Genomic DNA, 20,854 nt, shown 5'->3' on the forward strand with positions numbered 1-20,854 from the left:
ACAAATACAATGCATGTTTTCATTCATTATTTTATTAGTACTAATTATTTCATGACCTGTCACTTACGAATACTAGGATATATATTACACTCATGTAAAGTCGAAGACTTTCACGAAATTGGTCAATTTAGGACTGTTCCTGCCGCTGAAATAACTGAGAATAAACATCATCTTCTGCTGTGGACAGTAAGCCACACAGTGTGGAAACTCTATCCCTTCCTCCCCTCCAAGCAGTTGGGTTATCTTGCCGGTTTGCGTGTCCAGCAACACGATGTTGTTACTATCCAACCCACACACGAGAAGCTGGTTGTCCCCAACAGGTGCCATACCACATGGTCCAGTCAGTGCCGATTGTTGGATGGTCTGGATGACCTGTAGGGAGGGGCTAAGCATGGTGATGACGTCGGTTTTGAAGTCTGAAACATATATGGTGGGTGTCTTGCTCTCCCTGGTCGCTGTCACAAATGTAGGACGCTGAAACAAAGATTTTCCATTGTTCTTGTCCACAATCGTCTTATTATTTCCCTCCATATCCATCAACACAACCTTACCTGGGGAGTTAAAAGAAACTATCAAGTTGTCATCACAGAAATCTATTCCATCACATAATACGCCTACTTTAACAGAGTCCTGTAGTGAGAGTGTTCCTTTCGTTGACAGGAACTGTATCATCCCATTTGAAGTCAGAGTGACGGCTGCCCTGTCACCGGGCAGTTGACACAAGTCCCATGGTCTACCTGACAGAGCAACCTCGGACAACACCATGTTGGTCTTAGTATCAGTTTCACTGATTGGTTGTTGTAATCAGCTAGAAGGATCCTGTTCCCGGACAAGCAGGCCACACTGGACAGAAAGCAGTTACGGGTATCACCTGATGTCTTCATTGGAATGTCAGGCTGTCTGCTGAACTGGGACTGGCTTAGGTCTACACTACTCTGGAAGTTAACTGAAAGTAAACATGCTAATTAACAACAAAAATCAAATAATGTTTTGTTTCTCACTATATGTAACATTTTCTACTACTACTACTACTACTAAGACTACTACTACTACTACTACTACTAAGACTACTACTACTACTACTACTACTACTACTACTACTACTACTACTACTACTACTACTACTACTACTTCTACTACTACTACTACTACTACTACTACTACTACTACTACTACTACTACTGCTACTACAAATAATAATAATAATAATAATAATAATAATAATAATAATAATAATGATAATAATAATAACAATAACAATAATAAATAAATAAAGGATATTTGTTTATTGCAGTGTAAGATCGTATTTTATTTTACGAGTGTCATAGAACAAAATATTTTCTTGAGTAGCGAATCTTACACTGAAATAAACACATTTTCTGTTTCTTTTATGCTTATTTTCGGAGTTATATAAGTATTTGATTTTTTTTTATAATAACCCCCTTTTTCGAAAAGAGTGTTATTAACGCCGCTACCCATGGGACGCCCCTAACGCAAAATTATAGCTGATGAAGTAGGTGTCAATTTTGTATTTCCGGTTTGTTGAGAAAAAGTTATCTGATATTTTTAAGATTATTATTCGCTTTAGCTTAATTGCAAAGACTTTATGAACATTAATCAATGAAGTTTTAGAAGTGCATCTAATTTCCAAAAAATGCAATGTAGAAACACCACTTAACCAACTAAATTTGCGCGCTTTAGATGCTCTGCCATTCTTTGTAGCCTTATATTCACAATGAGGCACTAAAAAAGTTTGTTTCTTAGGCACAGCTACAATCATTATGTTTCTAAATTACCATTAATTATTGTTTGAATTCTCAACAAAAAATCCCGTTTAAAGGCAAAAAAGGAGCTGATTTCCTGATTTAAACAAATTTATGTGTAGTTTAATTTGAGTTTTAACTTTTTCATTTTATTAGGCTTCCTTTCATTAATGTATTTTAATATAAGATGTATTTATAAGGCACCTTGTTTCTTGGCCTCAAAATAATTTTGACACTTATAGATTTGATACTGACAGCAAGCAAACACTTTTAGCGTTAAGCAATGAAATTTTAATTTCCCGCCTTGCTAAAATCAATTTTGAAAAAATATAATAAACATGTATAAGAACAAATAAGTAAAAACACACACAGGGCATGTAACATTTGTTCTTATTAGCCCGATTTATTTCAAGCTCAATGTTAATTAGTTTTTTTCCTAAAAACCGTCATCATCACTTTGCGTGGCCTTATTATTGTGGAAATTGTTTAGGTTCATTTAGCAGATTCAAGTCTAGCAGTACTTTTAGAAATATAAATGTTTAGTGACAAATATGTCTGTGTGGTTATAAGGTGAAGAGTAAATCATTTTCGAAACAAACTAAATTTTCTGTATTAATTGAGGAAGTTCAATATTATTCACCTTTGTGTGATGGAGCTTGTGTAGGTTTGTGTTGTTGCTGCTTTGACTCCTGTTGTTTTCGTTGTTCTTGTTGCTTTTTCTCCTGTTTTTGTTGCTGCTGCCCTAACGTTGTAGTTGATTCTCCTTCTTTTAACCTACCTATCGCTGTTTCAGAAGCTAGCAACCGCTCTGTTGCGGGGTCCCTGTCGAACGTGTACCTGGAAACGTCCTTACTCATGCTGACCTTTTCCAGGGCTGTCTGGAGATCCTCCAACTCTTTGATAGCTCGTTTTCCTACTATTAACAACTGGTTGCTATTGGCTTCATGTGCGTGTAGATCCGACTGTAGTTTCTCAGTGGCTGATTTTATGTTTGTGTATTTTGTTTTTAGTTCATTCAGGAATGTCTTGGATGTCCGCTTCGTCTGATCAATTTCTGCCAAGAGTTCATTTTCTCTTTTATCCAGGTACTGGTTAATTTCATTCCGGAATTTCCGAAACTCATTGATATTGGTGAGATTTTCTTCATCAACTGACTTCATGCGCACCTGTATGTACAATATATAGTTTTCAATGTCTCTGACCATCTGGCCAAGTCCTGTTTTCAGACTGATGTATTCTTCACCTTCCTGGTATCGTTTTGCCACTTGCAGAATCTTTTCTACCATACAAGAGCGATGGTTTTCATTCTCAATTACACAGTCTCCACACAAAAGTGCATCGTGACGTGGACAGTAGTATTTTATAAACTCCTTAGAATGGTGTTGACATGTGACTGAAAACTTCTCATCTTCACTCTCTGCGCAGAATGAGGAAGGCATACTTGTCTTGTCCTGGAGGGCGTGACTTTTGGTTATTTTCTGGTTCCTGTGTACACGGGCGCAGGTAGAACACAGGAACTCCTTGCAAACGGGACAGAAGGCATCGGGGAGGATTTTATTGCCGTCCTCCGCGCATGGCTGGCAGTACATGAGGTCAGGCGCCGATCCTGATGCCATGGGTGCCTTTCGACCTGGAACTGCATCCATCCTTCTGAGTGCCTTTAAATAGTTTAAGAAAACAGAGACCTACACAAAAAGACGAAAACTCACTTAACTGTTTCTATTCTATAACATACATAAGCCTCTCACTCAATTTCCAGAATTTTGTAAAAAATTATTCGTATACAAGAGCGCCATAAATGCACACCAAGAAACCATCCGTCTTTATTGGTAAAAAGGAAAATTATGTCTTATTGTTGGTGGTGAAACTGTTAAAAGCGTCCTCAAGTAGGCTTGAGAGATGTTAATGACACTTTAAGGGCCATGCCTCAGTTTGACCAAGATTGATTGAGAGCGGATAATGAAATATTAATTGATTTAAAACAAAATGAAGTAACATAACTTTTGGGCGGCCCTTTTGTCGAAATCATAACGAGCAAACATCCTCGGTCGGTATCGAACGATTGTCCATCCGTTTGATTGAAACTGTATACAATGAAATGTCAATTCATTTGTAAAATGTAACATACCATAACAGTGTTTTATTCTTCAATACATTATCAGCTAAGTATATACATTTACCAGTTGTTTTTTTACCGCCGTCACAGAGTAGATGTGATAGATATATTGCTACACAAAGTGGGTTATCGATAAGATCTAGTTGAAATTTAAATTAGTCCTTTTGAAAATATTTCGATGAAAATTGAATTTGGAATAATCATTTACAAATGCTTTTTGACTTTTTAGTATGTAACATGATCAAGATTCAGCCCGTATAAGAATAATTTTAATCATTGACATTAAAGCTGCACTCTCACAGATCGAAAGTTTTGGTCAACTTTTTTTTTTTGTCTTGGAACAAGCCAGTTTATACGAACATGCATGGAAACCAGTCAAGACTGCTGACAAAAATAGATCGCATATTTTTTATATTTAATTTCAAAAATTGATGTTTTATGCATTTTTTTAAACCGTTAGTAACGGTTTTAGCCATAAAACATTATTTTTCGAACGGAAATATGAAAATCTGCGATCTGATCTTTTGTCAGCAAGACAAAAAATAAAAAAAGTTGACGAAACGGTAAATCTGTGAGAGTGCAGCTTTAAAGCGTTATCACGGCCGTTGTACATTCATTATTGTATTATTTACACCTTTCCTACGGTTGAGAAACACTTTCCGGTCCCATCCCATAAAACACTTTGGGATCAAAATAAAGAACGTTTGTTTAATTGACTGACGATTCACTCAAGTGTATAGTTAGAAAAGATTCGGGGACGTCCATGAAAGTGATGGCAGAATTGGACGACCAATACATCATTTAACTAATTAACCAAAGGTGATTGAAAGTCACTGTTTAAGCGATTTGTGGATCTAGTTTGGGTTGGTCTTTTGGGTGTAGGGTACGCTAGACCATATACTGCCCGCACATTGATATAATTACGAAGTGTCTATACTTTTGGTATTAAACGCAAACGTTTAAGGCAAATGCATTTTAGTTTGATAAGAAATATTTATCAAAATTTGAGTAAAAGACATTCAAGAAATAGTAGGAGAATATACAGTATATATATATATACTTACACAATATGAAGAAATATTTAGTGTATTGTCCAATACCCGTTTTCGTCACATTAAGTACGTTGTCATACACACAGGCTGCAGTTTTGCACTTTCACCCACTGGACAAGGTCATACACATAAATGGCAGTATTTAATTTCAAAAGATGGCCTATGTAATATGCATAGATTCTGTCCAACAACCTCATGTATAAAAGGTTGATACCTATACCACTGGTAATCTCGTAATATAACTAAATACATTTGCATTCTTAAATGGATATAACTGAAAATGCACCTCTATGGGAAATGAGTATATTAAGCTGGCTTCGTTGGCGATCATCTGTTATAATTATGTTATACGTGTCATTGATATAATAAAAACATAATATTATAATATCATAGCATATTATAATATCATCGTCACGCCTGACTGAAGCGGACCTATTCAGTCGTATCCAGTTATAGAAGACGCGTGGCAGTATTCGATTATAACAAAATAATGTAATCCTTAAATTGACTGATCGTCGCTAAAATAGGCATTAACATCCAATTATGGCGAATTCGCATTGGGACTTTCTCACAGCCAGCGAAATGCAAAAAAATCGCAGTCACAATTGAAAATACATAAAACATACATGTCACTGTCCATACGGGTTGTATTGTTCCTACTTCTAGCAGTTCAGTGTAACGAATCCGGGCCCTGATCTCCGAGAGCGATCCCAAAGGACCAAGTCCACAAGTAAAGCCCCGCAGCGAGCTACTGGAGGCAAATCGACACTGGAAGTTTCCCAGGAGTAGGGACTCACACCACCGGAGGTTCACAGCCAACAGCCATCCGGAAGTTCTCATGCCGGTAATCAAGCATCAATCAGCGGCTGGTTGCACGTATCTAACCCAGGCGATAAGGGTGATGTTAGTAGTGACCACACAGGGAACTATTCACCTTCGGACGATGAATTGGAACAAGCGACATAAACTTAACGTCCATTCTATTGGAAATCCGCCATGATGTGAAAAAAATGAACAGTACATTCGAGAAACTTGAACAATCTGTAAATGACTTAAAGCGCGAAAATAAGGAAATTAAACAACATAATAAAACTCTTTCTGAAACTGTGCAAACGCTTAATGACAAAATGAGGAAAAACTCTCAGAAAATACTAAACTTCAGGAAAAACATGAGACATCGCTGCGGAAAAATAACTTGAAGTTTTACGGTATAAATTTCACAGAACCGGAAACTAACTCACAGTCCGAGTAAAAAGTACGCCAGTTCATATCTGAACAACTTGGTATCGATTCAAGCGACATGCAATTTGAATATACATACAGGCTTCCATAAACAAGACCGCCCTATACTAGCAAGGTTCTCATCACTCAAGCAAAGACAAACGATTATGGACGCGTTTCGGGAGAAAAGAAAGAACGGTACAGTAAACGATAGGAAAGTGGGGGACCTACCAGAACGCATTGTTAAATCCCGTACCGCACTGTACCATTTCCTTGAACAATGTATTAGAGAAGGAAAATCAGCTCGATTTAAATTCGATAAACTCGTAGTGAATGGCGATATATATGAGTATGACTATGTATCCAAGACCCCGGTTATAATCAGTAAAAAGGGTACTGGCCGAAGCCCAAAATGCAGCAACTTAAACTGTAAATAATTTGAAGTCGATTGTTGTTTGTTCCATGAATATACAAGGTCTAAATTAATACTCTAATGATCCAAACTTCACGAATTTCTGCCACGATTTTGGTGTGGTTGCGTTATACGAAACATGGCAGACTAAAGCACAAGAATACCAAACACTTTTAAACGGATTTTTCTTGTTATGAACAGATGCGGAAATCTAATAACAAACGAGGGTCGGGAGGCGTAGCTGTTTTTATCAGAGATAGCATCAACATCTGTTCTAATGGAATATACTAACAATTCGATGAATGCATTATTTTTCATACTGGGCAAGAAGTTACAGGATACAAAAATGATCTTATTTTAATACTTACATACATATCGCCGGAACGGTCAGTTATCTACGAAAAATAAAATAGTGACGGTGTTGATATTTTACGTCAAAAACTACTATTGATTACTTCAGATTTTCCTTCAGCGACGATATTGTTAGCAGGGGACTTAAATGCTCGGACAGGGGATCTCAAAGACTTCATTCCTGATGATGATCTGGACTATATATTTTGAGAAACCTCATATCCTAGCGACAATTTAAATACGTCAAGAGCAACCAAAGACTTCACTTTAAATAATTTTGGTTCAGCATTAATAGAACTATGTTGTAACTTGGACGTTCATATCTTGAATGGCAGAATAAATGGTGACGAAAATGGTGAATTTACATGCACGGGAAATGGTGGGAAAAGTTTGGTTGATTACATTATTGCATCAACATCACTTTTTGAGTATATGAAATATTTTGAGGTTGGCATGGAATCGTTTTCAGATCATTTCCTATTAAATGTTTATTAAACCTCGAAAAATCGAAAGTACGTGATGCTTCGAATAGTGTTAAAAGTTCGTATCATTACAAATAGAAAGACACATTAAAAGACACGTTTTTACAACATTTTTGTCGAAATTATGATGCTTTTGAACAAACTGTTTCAAATGAAAATGCAAAAAGCAAATTTGCAGAATTCATCGCTGTATTTCAATCGGCAGCGATTTGTATGAAGAAAATACGAGGGGCAGAAATAACTATGACACACTGAATGGTGGGATTCGGAGTGCAAAGATTTGAAACATCAAAAATACAATAGTTTGAGAAAATATCGGGTCACAAACTCTTCTTCTGACTTGAATGACTATCTTAATGATCGATCAAAGTTAAGAAATACGTGTAAATTAAAGCGGTTACAATTAGAACGTGGGCGACGCAAGAAATTACTGGACTGTAGAGATAATCCAAAGCTATTCTGGGATAATATCAAACGTGCCAAGGGGATTACTCTAAATTCAAATGACTTAGTTTCCAGCGGTGAATGGTTTGCATATTTTGAAAAACTTTTCTCGATCAACATAGACAATAATAATGCTAAGATTTTGCCCCTTTACAAAGGGAGGTAAATCTAAATGTATAACATATCCCAATTTCTGATGACGAAATTTTAAACAGTATTCGAACATTAAAACGAAATTGTTCTTGAAAAGCTATTAATGTGCCATGCTTAATAATTAAGCCAAAAATCGGATATCTTCTTTAAAATGTCGATTTTGGTTAATACTTTTTGTTTTGCTTTGTTTTTCATTTCGAATGCAGACAACATTTCCTCCCGATTGCGCTTAACATATTTATTTGGGCATTGATGTTCAGTTAGGATATCAAAATACCATCTCTTTGATAAATTTAGCTATGGATAAACATTGTTTTATTTCATTTTGGATGCTGTGTATCCTTTAATACTATGGTTTACCCGACCCGTATGCATGATAATAATCAATTGACCTTATATACTATAGTTAAACCCAACCGAATGATTACATTCCACCTATAATCAATTGACACTTAATATCAGAATTAATCATATTTTGAATGGGTAAAAGAAAACTCGTTTTCAAATTGGGCGAGTTCATCAAACTATATCTCATTAATACAAAGTATTAATTATTTGTATAAATGTTTTCTTATTTATTTTTAATGTACGTTTGGTCTAGGATTTTTAAATCATTGTGCAACAAGCCTCTACTGACGACGACACAAAAATTAACATTTCTAAAATCGCACAAACCAAAACTTTAAAACGTTGAGAATATGTTTGTAAGAACATTCGTAAATGTGTTGCGGCAACTTTTATTGGTTACGTTTTTCTTTCCTTATTTTTTATTTTGAATGAAAAAAATATGCGATTGATTGCCTAATTCAAATTTCTTCCAAAAATATTAAGGTAAACACTTGACGAAAAGAATATGTTTTCAAATTGCAATTGCTTTTACGTTTTTTTTTCATTAAGCAAGTTAAATTGTATCAGTGTTTGTGGTTGTTCATAATAGGGTGGGTTATGATAAAAATGGTAAACAATCGATGGGAGGGAATCATGTCAACGTAACAGTACAGTTAATGGGAGGGGTGTGTCACGTTAATGTAACAGTGCAATTGATGGAGGGGTCTGTTATATAAACGTATCAGTAGAGTTAATGAAGGGTAGTCACGTCAACGCAACACAGCAATTGATTGAGTGGACTGTTATATAAACCTATCAGTACAGATAATGAAGGGTAGTCACGTCAACGTAACAGGACAATTGATGGAGTGGACTGTTATATCAACCTATAAGTACAGTTCATGTTTGGTAATCACGTTAACGCAACAGTACAATAGATGGAGGGGACCGTTATATAAACCTATAAGTACAGTTCATGTTGGGTAGTCACGTTAACGCAACAGTACAATAGATTGAGGGGACTGTTATATCAACCTATAAGTGCAGTTAATGAAGGGAAGTCACGTCAACGCAACAGTACAATTGATTGAGGGGACTGTTATATTAACCTACCAGTGCAGTTAATGAAGGGTAGTCACGTCAACGTAACAGTACAATTGATGGAGTGGACTGTTATATCAACCTATAAGTACAGTTAATGAAAGGTAGGCACGTCAACGTAACAGTACAATAGATGAAGGGGACTGTTATATCAACCTATCAGTACAGTTAACGAAGGGAGGTCACGTTAACGTCACAGTACCATTGATGGAGGGGACTGTTATATCAACCTATAAATACAGTTAATGAAGAGTAGGCACGTCAACGTAACAATAAAATAGATGAAGGGGACTGTTATATCAACCTATAAGTACAGTTAGTGAAGGGTAGGCACGTCAACGTAATAGTACAATTGATGGAGGGGACTGTTATATCAACCTATCAGTACAGTAAATGAAGGGTAGTCACGGTACATTTGATGGTGGATACTGTCACGTTAACGCAACAGTACGTTTGATGGAAGGGATTGTCACGTCAACGCACAGTACATTTGATGGAGGGGACTGTCACGTCAACGCACAGTACATTTGATGGATGGGACTGTCACGTCAACGCTCAATAAATTTGATAGAGGGGACTGTCACGTCAACGCACAGTACATTTAATGGAGGGGACTGTCACGTCAACGCACAGTACATTTGATGGAAGGGATTGTCACGTCAACGCTCAGTACATTTGAATAAGGAGACTGTCACGTCAACGCAACTGTACATTTGTTGGAGGGTAGTCACGTCAACGAAAGGTACATTTGAGGGATGGCAATGTCACAATAACGCAACAGTATTTTTGAAGGATGGGTATGTCACATTAACGCAGCAGTACAATTGAAGTATGGGTATGTCACCTTAACGTAACAGTACGTTTGTGGGATGGCTATGTCACATTAACGCAACATTACATTTGAGGGATGCGTAATTCATATTAATGCAAGATTACATTTGAGGGATGGGTATGTCACATTAACGCAACAGTACATTTAAGGAATGGGTATGTCCCATTAACGCAACAGTACATTTGAGGGATGGGTATGTCACATTAACGCAACAGTAAATTTGTGGGATGGCTATGTCACATTAACGCAACAGTACATTTGAGGGATGGGTATGTCACATTAACGCAACAGTACATTTGTGGGATGGCTATGTCACATTAACGCAACAGTTCATTTGAGGGATGGGTATGTCACATCAACGCAAAAGTACATTTAAGGGATGGGTATGTCACATTAACGCAACAGTACATTTGAGGAATGGGTACGTCACATTAACGCAACAGTACATTTGAGGGATGGGTATGTAAAATTAACGCAACAATTTATTTGAGGAATGGGTACGTCACATTAACGCAACTGTACATTTGAGGGATGGGTATATCACATTAACGCAACAGTACATTTGAGGGATGGGTATGTCACATTAACGCAACAGTACATTTGAGGGAGGGTAGTCACGTCAACAGAACAACACAATTTATGAAGAGGACTTTCACGTCTAGGTGACATAGCAATAGATGGAGTGGGGGGGAGGTTATGTCCACGTTCCAGTACAACAGATGGAGGGGATCATGTCAATGGAACAGTACAATTGATGGTTGGTGTCTTCATGTCAATTGAAAAGTACAATTGCTGTAGGGGGCATAGTGTGTCATTTCATTTTAACTGTTTAATTGATGAAAGGGTGTCATGTTTAGTTTATAGAACAGTTGACGTAGGGGCAAATCAACAATACAAGACAGCTAATTGAGGCGAGGGTCATGCAAAGCAAAAGCACAGTTGCTGTGTGTACATCAACTTTTTTGTATTTGGCGACAATTTTTCCTTTGATAATTACAAAGGTTGGAAAAAAATTCCCAATAATTCTAATTCTGCGAAGCCTGGTTGGCTGCGTCGGGAATGCTTAACAGGCGGCATTTTTTGAATTTCAACATTTAAACAGATTCAAACAGATTTATCAATGGCAGTTATGCTGTCATACACAAGTTTCTTGTTACATGATTGATTAACACGAATTATCAAGTGACTTGATTAGTAGTTCTGAAACAGAATAACTTCATATTATTACTAGTACAAAAGTGAATGAGAATGTTTCAGGCGCTAATCATTAACATGTACTAGAACTTTTGATAAATAATGCATGTACCCATGTATCAACATTTAATGCAAGCATTTTGAGGATGTCTGATAATGAGAGTTTCTAGAACTTTACTTTACTGTTCAGTAAAATTGATCGTATGTATATGAATTATACATTTGTTTTAACAAGATTTGATAACAAAAAAATGAATAACGTTTTTTATCTGCTGTAATATGATTCAAATATAATAACAATCAACAACTAAATCTTTGTTGTTGGTAGTGCAACAATAGTTTATATGAAGGTGTAAGTTGTTCATATGCGATAAATTGCAAAAACATACAGTTTGACTGGTACCTAGTGCACGAATGCTGCTATATGTAGGTGTTAGAAAGTTATTTGTGATACAATAAACATCTCTACAGTATGTGATGTTAAATAACTTTGTCATAATATGCCCTGTGTATAACAATATCAGAAAGGAGTTGATAAAAACAATCTATGTTAGAAACCCAAGTATGTACACATTTGTAGAATTAATGAAATCGCAAAATATAGTCGAAATAAGAAATCTAAGAAAATTTATGAACCAAGCATTTCTTTTAAGAAATTATGTGAACAATAATATGATCTAGTCTATAAAGAAATATATGATATTAGCCTCCCAAATCCCTATTTTTCTGGTATTGCATATATTAAGCTTTAAGATATTTACCATTTGTATAAAAATAATAATCAATATTATGTTTTATCTGTGTGTGTTTTTTTTCTTCTTTTTTTGCCATGTATCATTGTGACCATAATAATTTTTATTTGACATCATGTTTTGTCAAGAAACTGTTATTTACATGTTTACGACAATAAACAATTCTGTCTGTCTGTTTATATAGTTGTAAGTTTGTCGTCTGTGATAGAAGTCACAACTGTATAGTGGGTGTTGTAGCTAATTCCCGAGTGTTTGTATATATAGGTGTAAGTTAGTTAATTGTGATACAAAGTAACACCTCTACAGAGTGTGTTGCACCAAGTGCATGAATGTTTGTTTATAAAGGTGTAAGTAAGCCATGATTGATAAAAGTCTACAGTGTGTGTTATAGCTAGAGCTCGAATGCATTTATGTCAGTCAATATATGTTTTTCACGGAATAAGCCAACACAGCTCAAAGTTTCTTACATAGAAAACAGTCACAACCAAAATATTATAATGTATACAAACAAAGTATTTACAGATCACAGTATGATCACAGTTTCGAAATATAAAAGCTGTTAAAACTATCAAACGTTAATATGATACCATATCATTAAACAAGGTATCTCTCCATTGTCTTACAAAATAAGCTTTATACTTTAAACATAATAAACTCATTCCACTAGCATACAATTACCACATCTTATGCTCTCGTTTGAAATTTACAAACTTGCCTGTATATCTGATACACCATCTACTCATATTTATATTGATAATACAAATATATTTAATGTTTATCTCATATCATTAATTATTGAACGACTTCCGAAAAGAGTTAAGAATCAACATAGAATTACCATAAAGTTTCTCTCGAAAATTGTTCAATGGAACAAACTGCGTTATGATGAAATTATATAACAATGCAAAATAAATTATATGTATAAGTACTTCTAAAATTTAGCCTTAAAAGTGTTCTTCCAAATCATCATTTGTTGCAACGGAATGGGTAGTTAATTAAATTCAACTTATAGTACATTATAAACTTGTATGGAATTGTTAAACTTTGACCCTAACTGGAAGTTGGTGACAAAAATCCTCTTCTGTTGTCGGTGGTAAGCTACACTAAATGGCGCCTCTATCCCATCCACCTTCCCTAACAATTTTGTCATCTTGTTGTTGGACATGTCCAGTAACACGATGATGTTTTCGTACCCCCCACACACGAGTATCTGATTGTCTACCACGGGCGTTAGACCCTGTGGGCTAATAAGCCCTAACTTATTCCACGTCTGAATGACCTGTAGTGATGAGTTCAGCTTGGTGATGGTGTGGGTGGACGAGTCTGAAACATATATGACCGGAGACTGGCCTTCTCTGGTCACAGTCAGAAAACCGGGACGTACAAACAAAGGTTTTCCACTGCTGTCTTTGTCAACACTTTTTTTCACGTTTCCTTTCATGTCAATCATCACAACCTTAGCTTGGAGACAAAGGACACTATCAAGTTGCCTTCACAGAAACCTATTCCATGATGGTCTCCATCTAAGTAGATCATGTCCTGAAGTGACAGTTTTTCTTGCGTTGATAATATCTGAATCCTCCCCTTTGAAAACAGAGATGACATAGTGATAGCTGCCCTGTCCCCAGGCAGGAGACACACGCCCCATGGCTGACATGACAGTTTCACCTCTGACACAACCATGTAGGTTTGGGTGTTAACCAGCTTCACTGATGTATTGCATGCATCTGTCAGAAGGAGCCTGTCCTCGGACAGTAGTACCACACTGCTCAACCAGCAGTCACTGGTATTTGCTAACGTCTTCACTGGGATGTCAGATGTCTGATGAACTTGGCCTTGCTTAGATCTTCACTGCTATTAAATTTGGCTGGAAGAAAACGTCACATATATAAGGGTAAAGCAATAACTAATTTATAAAATTTTGATAATAATAATTCAATTGTTCTATTAAATCATATTGTCGATAGCGCACTGAAAAAGCTTTGATTGAATAATACATCAGTGAGCTTTACACAGACTTATCGTGAATGTAAACCTGGCATTTAATTATAAAAACGATAAAATAGTATCTTTGGTTAATATCTGTTTTATATAATTTATTTCTAGGTAGAAAACAACAGAAGATATATTCTTAAAATGTAAGGCAAATATCTCAAAGGTCATGCATTTCTGCTTTTATATTTAACAGGTTCATATTTAACATGTTATATCTAACCTTCATAAAATGTGCTTGTAATGACAGTCAGGTCCATATTCGGATTAAAACCGTAGTTATGGTCACGGTTTACAATAGGAGGCATTCTTATGGTTTTAATTTTGTAACTAATAGTTAACGATCTTGCCCTGTATTGGGTGCGTTATTAATATTATGTATATACATTTGTTTATCGTGTATCAATAAGTAAAACAAGAACAGTATCCTTATTTACCTTGCATACACCATGTAATGTTACCTTCAGTTTGTGTAGTGCTTTCCGTATTCTGCAGCATCCGTTCCGGATGGGACGTTAGAAGGTATCCGCACCGGGGCCGCTTTGAACTTGGCGCTGCCAAGTCGTCTTCATCGGACAAACAATCTACAAGGAAATCAGCCTGTAAATTACTTTCGTAAGTCGTTGTGCAAGCTAACGTGGTACAGTGAACAAGATGTCGGTTGTATTCATTATAACGCGTTCATGTTTATCAAATATCTTTGAAAGAAAGGTAAAAGTGCACTAAAATATTGCCCGAACATAATTTGATATTTGTTGTCCATCTTTAAATTTTAAATTTTTCCCCAGTCCCAGATTTGATTATATGTTACCCAGAAATTAATTTATCGTCAAGTGGGTTTTCAGTAACAAAATTTAAACTACCAACTTTGATTTTGTCTTATTTTACAGAAATATATGTGTCCGGAGAATGATAGTTACGCTGGTCAAACTTTCACAAGTTGATATTATGATGTGAATAAACACAAAATACCCAAAGTATGACAACGATTTTAACAAATGAAATTTTTTTTAGTTGGTATCTTTGTAATTACAAAGATACCTTGTTGTGATGTAGCTTATGCATGTTTTGGTCGCTCAAGGTGCGTCACCAGTTGCCGTGTTTGCTGCTTCTTCCCCTGTTTAGCTGTCGTTTCCCTGCAGCCGTTGTTGATGCATCCTCTTTCAACCTCCCTAAAGCTGTTTTAGAAGCAAGTAGTTGCTCAGTGGTGGTGTCCCTCTTAAACTTGTGTCGGGGAACTTCCTTGTTTCTATCAACGTCTTTCAGGGCTGTCCGGAGACCTGCCAGGTCTTTTATGGATCGCTTTCCTACTATAAAGAGCTGGTTGCTATTGGAATCTTGTTCGTTTAGCTCCGATTTTATTTTCTCAGTGGCTAATGTTGTGTTTGTGCATTTAGATTTCAGTCCAATTAACAGTGTCTTAGATTTATGTTTCTTTTGATCAATTTCTACAAGAAACTCTTTTTCCCTTATATCCAGGTACTGGTTAATTTCATTCCTGAATTTATGAAGCTCATCAATATTGGTAAGGCTTTCTTCGTCAACTGCGTTCATGTTGGCCTGTATGTACGATGTAGATTTTGCAATGTCAGTTTTCATCTTTCCAAGTCCTCTCTTTAGGCTTTTGTATTCGGCGCTCTCCTTAAATTGTTTTGACACTTGAGAAATCCGCTCAAAATTACATGAGCCGTGTCCTTCATCAACAATGCAGTTGCGACAAAGAAGCACCTCATGATGGGGACAGTGGTATTTGATAAACTCTTTAGCATGGCGCTTACATGCTTCTGTAAACTTCTCGTCCTCACTCTCAGAGGGCAATGCTGACAACATTCTGTTTTCAAAATTCATCTGGGGAACATATGGAATCATACCAGACGGAACAAAACGCGTCGGAAAGAAGCTATGAGAAAAGTTTCGTCTAAGAAACAGACTTGCTGAAAATTTGAATGTGGACAAATACTTCAGGATCCTGACTAGTTTTGACCATCATTTGTAGTATTTAAGAGAGAATAATAACATAGTGGTCACATTTTGTATATTAAAGGAGGATGAATGATATGTTTCAGACGTAACGAAACAGGTTTCGCAGTGGTTCAGGTTGCACGTGCATGTTTAAGAGTGGACAGCATCAGTTAAAGCCGAACGGCTGTCCGCCGTTTTGAGAGACCATATTTAGCACCACATTTTTCAAACAGACTTTTACTATGAGATTGACTTCATATTGGTGATTTTGCAACCTTAAATTTGGGAATCAACTTTAAAGAACAGGAGCAATGTGGCGTATGGTCGGGAGGAAAGGTAATGCCCTACCTGCGCAGTAACTTTAAAACGAATAAACGAATTAAGGCGATTGAATTTCACCAGTAGGTTCAAAATCGATCAATCTGAGTTAGTTGAAAGATTGATGAACCTGTTAAAGCAGATCTGTTATTTATTGTGAATTTCAACAAGCTTCATTTGATAAAATGAAAATTTTATGTTATTATGCCTATGATCATTATAAAGTCCTCATTGTATTCAATACCAGTCATGATATACATGTTTCGGTGACTAACAATGTCTTGGTACAGATGGTCATATGACCTGACTGAACATTGAGTCGGTATATTGTATAATGTAACCTCACTGAACATTGTGTCGGTATATAGTATTATGTAACCTCACTGAACATTGTGTCGGCATATAGTATTATGTAACCTCACTGAACATTGAGTCGGTATATAGTATTATGTAACCTCACTGAACATTGAGTCGGCATATAGTATAATGTAACCTCACTGAACATTGAGTCGGTATATAGTATCATGTTACCTCACTGAACATTGTGTCTGTATATAGTATCATGTTACCTCATTGAGCATTGTGTCGGTACATAGTATCATGTCAACTCACCGAACATTGTGTCGGTATATAGTATCATGAAACCTCACTGAACATTGTGTCGGAATACAGTATCATGTTACCTCACTTAACATTGTGTCGGTACATAATATCATGTTACATCACTGAACATTGTGTCGGTACATAGTATCATTTCACCTCACCGAACATTGTTTCGGTACATAGTATCATGAAACCTCGCTGGATATTGTGTCGGAATACAGTATCATGTTACCTCGCTGAACATTGAGTCGGTATATAGTATCATGTTACCTCACTGAACATTGAGTCGGTATATAGTATCATGTTACCTCACTGAACATTGTGTCGGTACATAGTATCATGAAACCTCACTGAGCATTTTGTCGGTATATAGTATCAAGAAACCTCAATGAACACTCTGTCGTTATACAGTATCATGTTACCTCACTGTACATTGTGTCGGTACAAAGTATCATGGTACCTCACTGTTCATTTTGTCGGTTCATAGTATCATATAACCTCACTGAACATTGTGTCGGTTCATAGTATCGTGAAACCTCACTGAGCATTGTGTCGGTTCACGTATCGTAAGACTTAACTGACATTTTATCAGTGCATAGTATCGTAGAACCTACCTGAACATTGTGTCGGTGCATATACTCGTGAAACCTAACTGAACATTGTGTCGGAACACGTATCGCGAAACCTAACTGAACATTGTGTCAGTGCATAGTATCGTGAAACCTAACTGAACATTGTGTCAGTGCATAGTATCGTAGAACCTAACTGAACATTGTGTCGGTGCATAGTATCGTAGAACCTAACTGAACATTGTGTCGGTACACGTATCGTGAAACCTAACTGAACATTGTGTCAGTGCATAGTATCGTGAAACCTAACTGAACATTGTGTCAGTGCATAGTATCGTAGAACCTAACTGAACATTGTGTCAGTGCATAGTATCGTGAAACCTAACTGAATATTGTGTCGGTGCATATTATCGTGAAACATAATTGAACATTGTGTCGGTGCATAGTATCGTAGAACCTAACTGAACATTGTGTCGGTGCATAGTATCGTGAAACCTAACTGAACATTGTATCAATGCATAGTATCGTGAAGCTTCGCAGTAGGCTTGCTTTTAAAGGCGAATTCATTTCGAGAACATTTTCGATATATATAAAAGACAGTCATTTGGTAGGTCATGGGAGTTCAATAAAACGCCTAATTTGAAGATTTTCAAATTGTTTTCTGAATCACTATGTTAGGTTTTTAAATTATCCCAATATAATATAAAACTTGGCTTTAGGTAGGACAGAAAGAGAAGCTGTTAAATTGCGCTTAACCAGTAACTGACCCATTTTGATATAAGGATCCGTGGCTCGAAGGTTAAGCATTTGTACTTGAACATTATCTCCTATTTATATATTGTGGGTTAAAGTTATTCTTAAAAAGGAAATATACTCATGTCTTCCAATATTTAATAGAGGATATATTTATTTACCATTTAACGCTGTACTTCACTTGAAATATGCACACACACGCCTTATTATTAACTACTTTAATTACAGGATAAAGACTTTCTCCTATATGACACCAATTCGAATATTAAGATTCACCTAGTCCTTCGTATGGATAAAAATGACGTTCTTGTTATATTACAAGCAAGGAGTTATGACGTCATTGTTAATAATAACAATGCGCTCGGATTGGATTTGCACGACTTCAATTAACCAATGTTATACGACGTTGCAAATATTAGCTAATTAGCTATTATCTTATACAAACGTATGTTGTCGGTTACATTTCTTTAAGAAAAAAATACTCATTTGCAGAAATTACTGCTTACTTTTAATTGTTATGAATAGTAAATTAAATTGTTATTAAAAATATTGATCTCATTTATAATAAGTATTGAACGCATTACCAGCGCGCTTAATGGAATTTGCTTGCGTGTCCCACTGCGCATATACATCATAAGAATTGATCACATTTGTTCTAGCGTTTAAAGTTATGCTTTATAAATAGTTGTATTTTACAAAACCTTTTATCCTACATAATTCATTTTATTATATCTATATTCCAATCACATTTGAGTGTATGAAACTTGTACGGTCTATTTACTAAATAATTTTGTCGATAGTCCAACACTAGAAGTATCAGGTTTCATATTAAACAATATGAGATATTTTAAACGTGGTTCAAATTTCATGTGATATTGGAAAATCTTATTTGCACAAGCTACTTCTTAAGTTTAAACTTAAAGTTAATGTTACTCCAAAAGGGCGAACAGTCAAATCAATGCATTTGAATATTTTTTTTACGGAATTTGACGTTAAAGGGTGCGCGATTTAGAACGCAAAGTAGGATGCGCGTCCCTCCCCCACAACTATTTTGTTTAAATGTGGACGGGGTGGATGGAGGAGTGGGGGAGTGGGGGAGTTGGGGAGTTAGTCCTTGTAAATGGTGCATGCCTGTGTATTCTATTCACATTCAAAACCCGATTTAGGAATAATAGGTTCACTGAGGTAAATTTAGGGGTTTTAGGCACTGAGACACCCCTACCCTCCTCCACCCCCTCCACAAAATCCTATCCTATAGTGAAATACATTTTTCTTTCAAATTAAATACTATAAAAATTAATCGCCTCATATGACAAAACAATTTCGTTATGCGTAATGTTTCAAACATTTTCAAAAAATGTTTTTCATTAAAATGTTACAATATGATTCGAACATGATAGGGCTGAACTATTTATTTTGTTGAACACAAAAGCTTCAAAAATGTATTTGAAACTCCAGTAGCATGCTACTAAAAAGAAAGTCACCATTCTGAATAATAATTAATAAAACAAAATCTTTAAACAGTATGTGCACTATATTCTAAATGTACAATTTACTTACAAGAATAATAATAAAGCAATCCGTTTATTTTTAAATGTCCATTTCCTTCGACAAATTTAGTTCCGTGTAAATATTTCTGCCATATAAATTTACTTATGCCAAACAAGACTTCGATTCTTAAACTGAAAGTAGACATGCATGGACATGATTTTTGAAAACAAATATAGCAACGATTGTGGAAGGGAACTTACCGTTCAGGCTAAGTATTATTGATATTTTGATTTACTTCCCTTTAAGGATTTAAATCATTTAGGTTGATGTATTTTGATGCATTATCGTGTTTTATATCAAAATATGACCATTTGTGAATTAAAGTAAGCCATTCATCATGGAATTCTTTACCGCTTTTTATTCGAGGATCATCATCTTTATTTGCATTTAAAACACAATTAAAAAAAAACTTATGACAAAAAATGACTTAAGTGAATGATTGTCTGTTTGAATTGTATGTTTAAATGCGATTTATTTTTACTGTAATAATTTTGAACATTGTATATGTTGTATTTGAATATCGTCGTGTTTGTTATTGTCTGATTGAGAAATGTATACTAATTAATACGTTTGTAGAATCCATCGAAGACCACATTGTTAATAAGATACTTATGCAACTTAATGTGTTATTTTCATGAAATGAAGTAATCATTTTATTATTATTATTATTATTATTATTATTATTATTATTATTTTTATCATTTTTATTATTAATATTATTATTATTATTATTATTATTATTATTATTTTTATTATTATTATTATTATTATTATTATTATTATTATTATTATAATTATTATAATTATTATGATTATTATGATTATTATGATTATTATTATTATTATTATTATTATTATTATTAGAATTATTTTATTATTTGTGCTTGAATGTTAAATGCATTTTAT

The 20,854-nt window shown here is 35.4% G+C and overlaps 1 protein-coding gene and 1 long non-coding RNA gene across 2 annotated transcripts; both read right to left on the bottom strand.

Moving 5' to 3' along the window:
• Window positions 1-649: 649 nt before the first annotated feature.
• On the bottom strand, window positions 650-3,571 carry LOC128218345 (E3 ubiquitin-protein ligase TRIM71-like). Its single transcript, XM_052925994.1, has 2 exons — window positions 2,404-3,571; window positions 650-946 (listed from the first exon to the last, which is right to left on the bottom strand). The coding sequence occupies exons 1-2, from the start codon at window positions 3,407-3,409 to the stop codon at window positions 684-686; spliced, it is 1,269 nt and encodes a 422-aa protein (XP_052781954.1). The 5' UTR covers window positions 3,410-3,571; the 3' UTR covers window positions 650-683.
• Window positions 3,572-11,704: 8,133 nt separating this feature from the next.
• LOC128216894 (uncharacterized) lies at window positions 11,705-20,089 on the bottom strand. The gene is made up of 3 exons (XR_008258154.1): window positions 19,958-20,089; window positions 14,654-14,776; window positions 11,705-14,067 (listed from the first exon to the last, which is right to left on the bottom strand). It is a non-coding gene; the product is annotated as an uncharacterized LOC128216894 (long non-coding RNA).
• Window positions 20,090-20,854: the final 765 nt, after the last annotated feature.

This window comes from Mya arenaria, chromosome 14 (assembly GCF_026914265.1).
Source record: "Mya arenaria isolate MELC-2E11 chromosome 14, ASM2691426v1".
NCBI lineage: Eukaryota > Metazoa > Mollusca > Bivalvia > Myida > Myidae > Mya > Mya arenaria.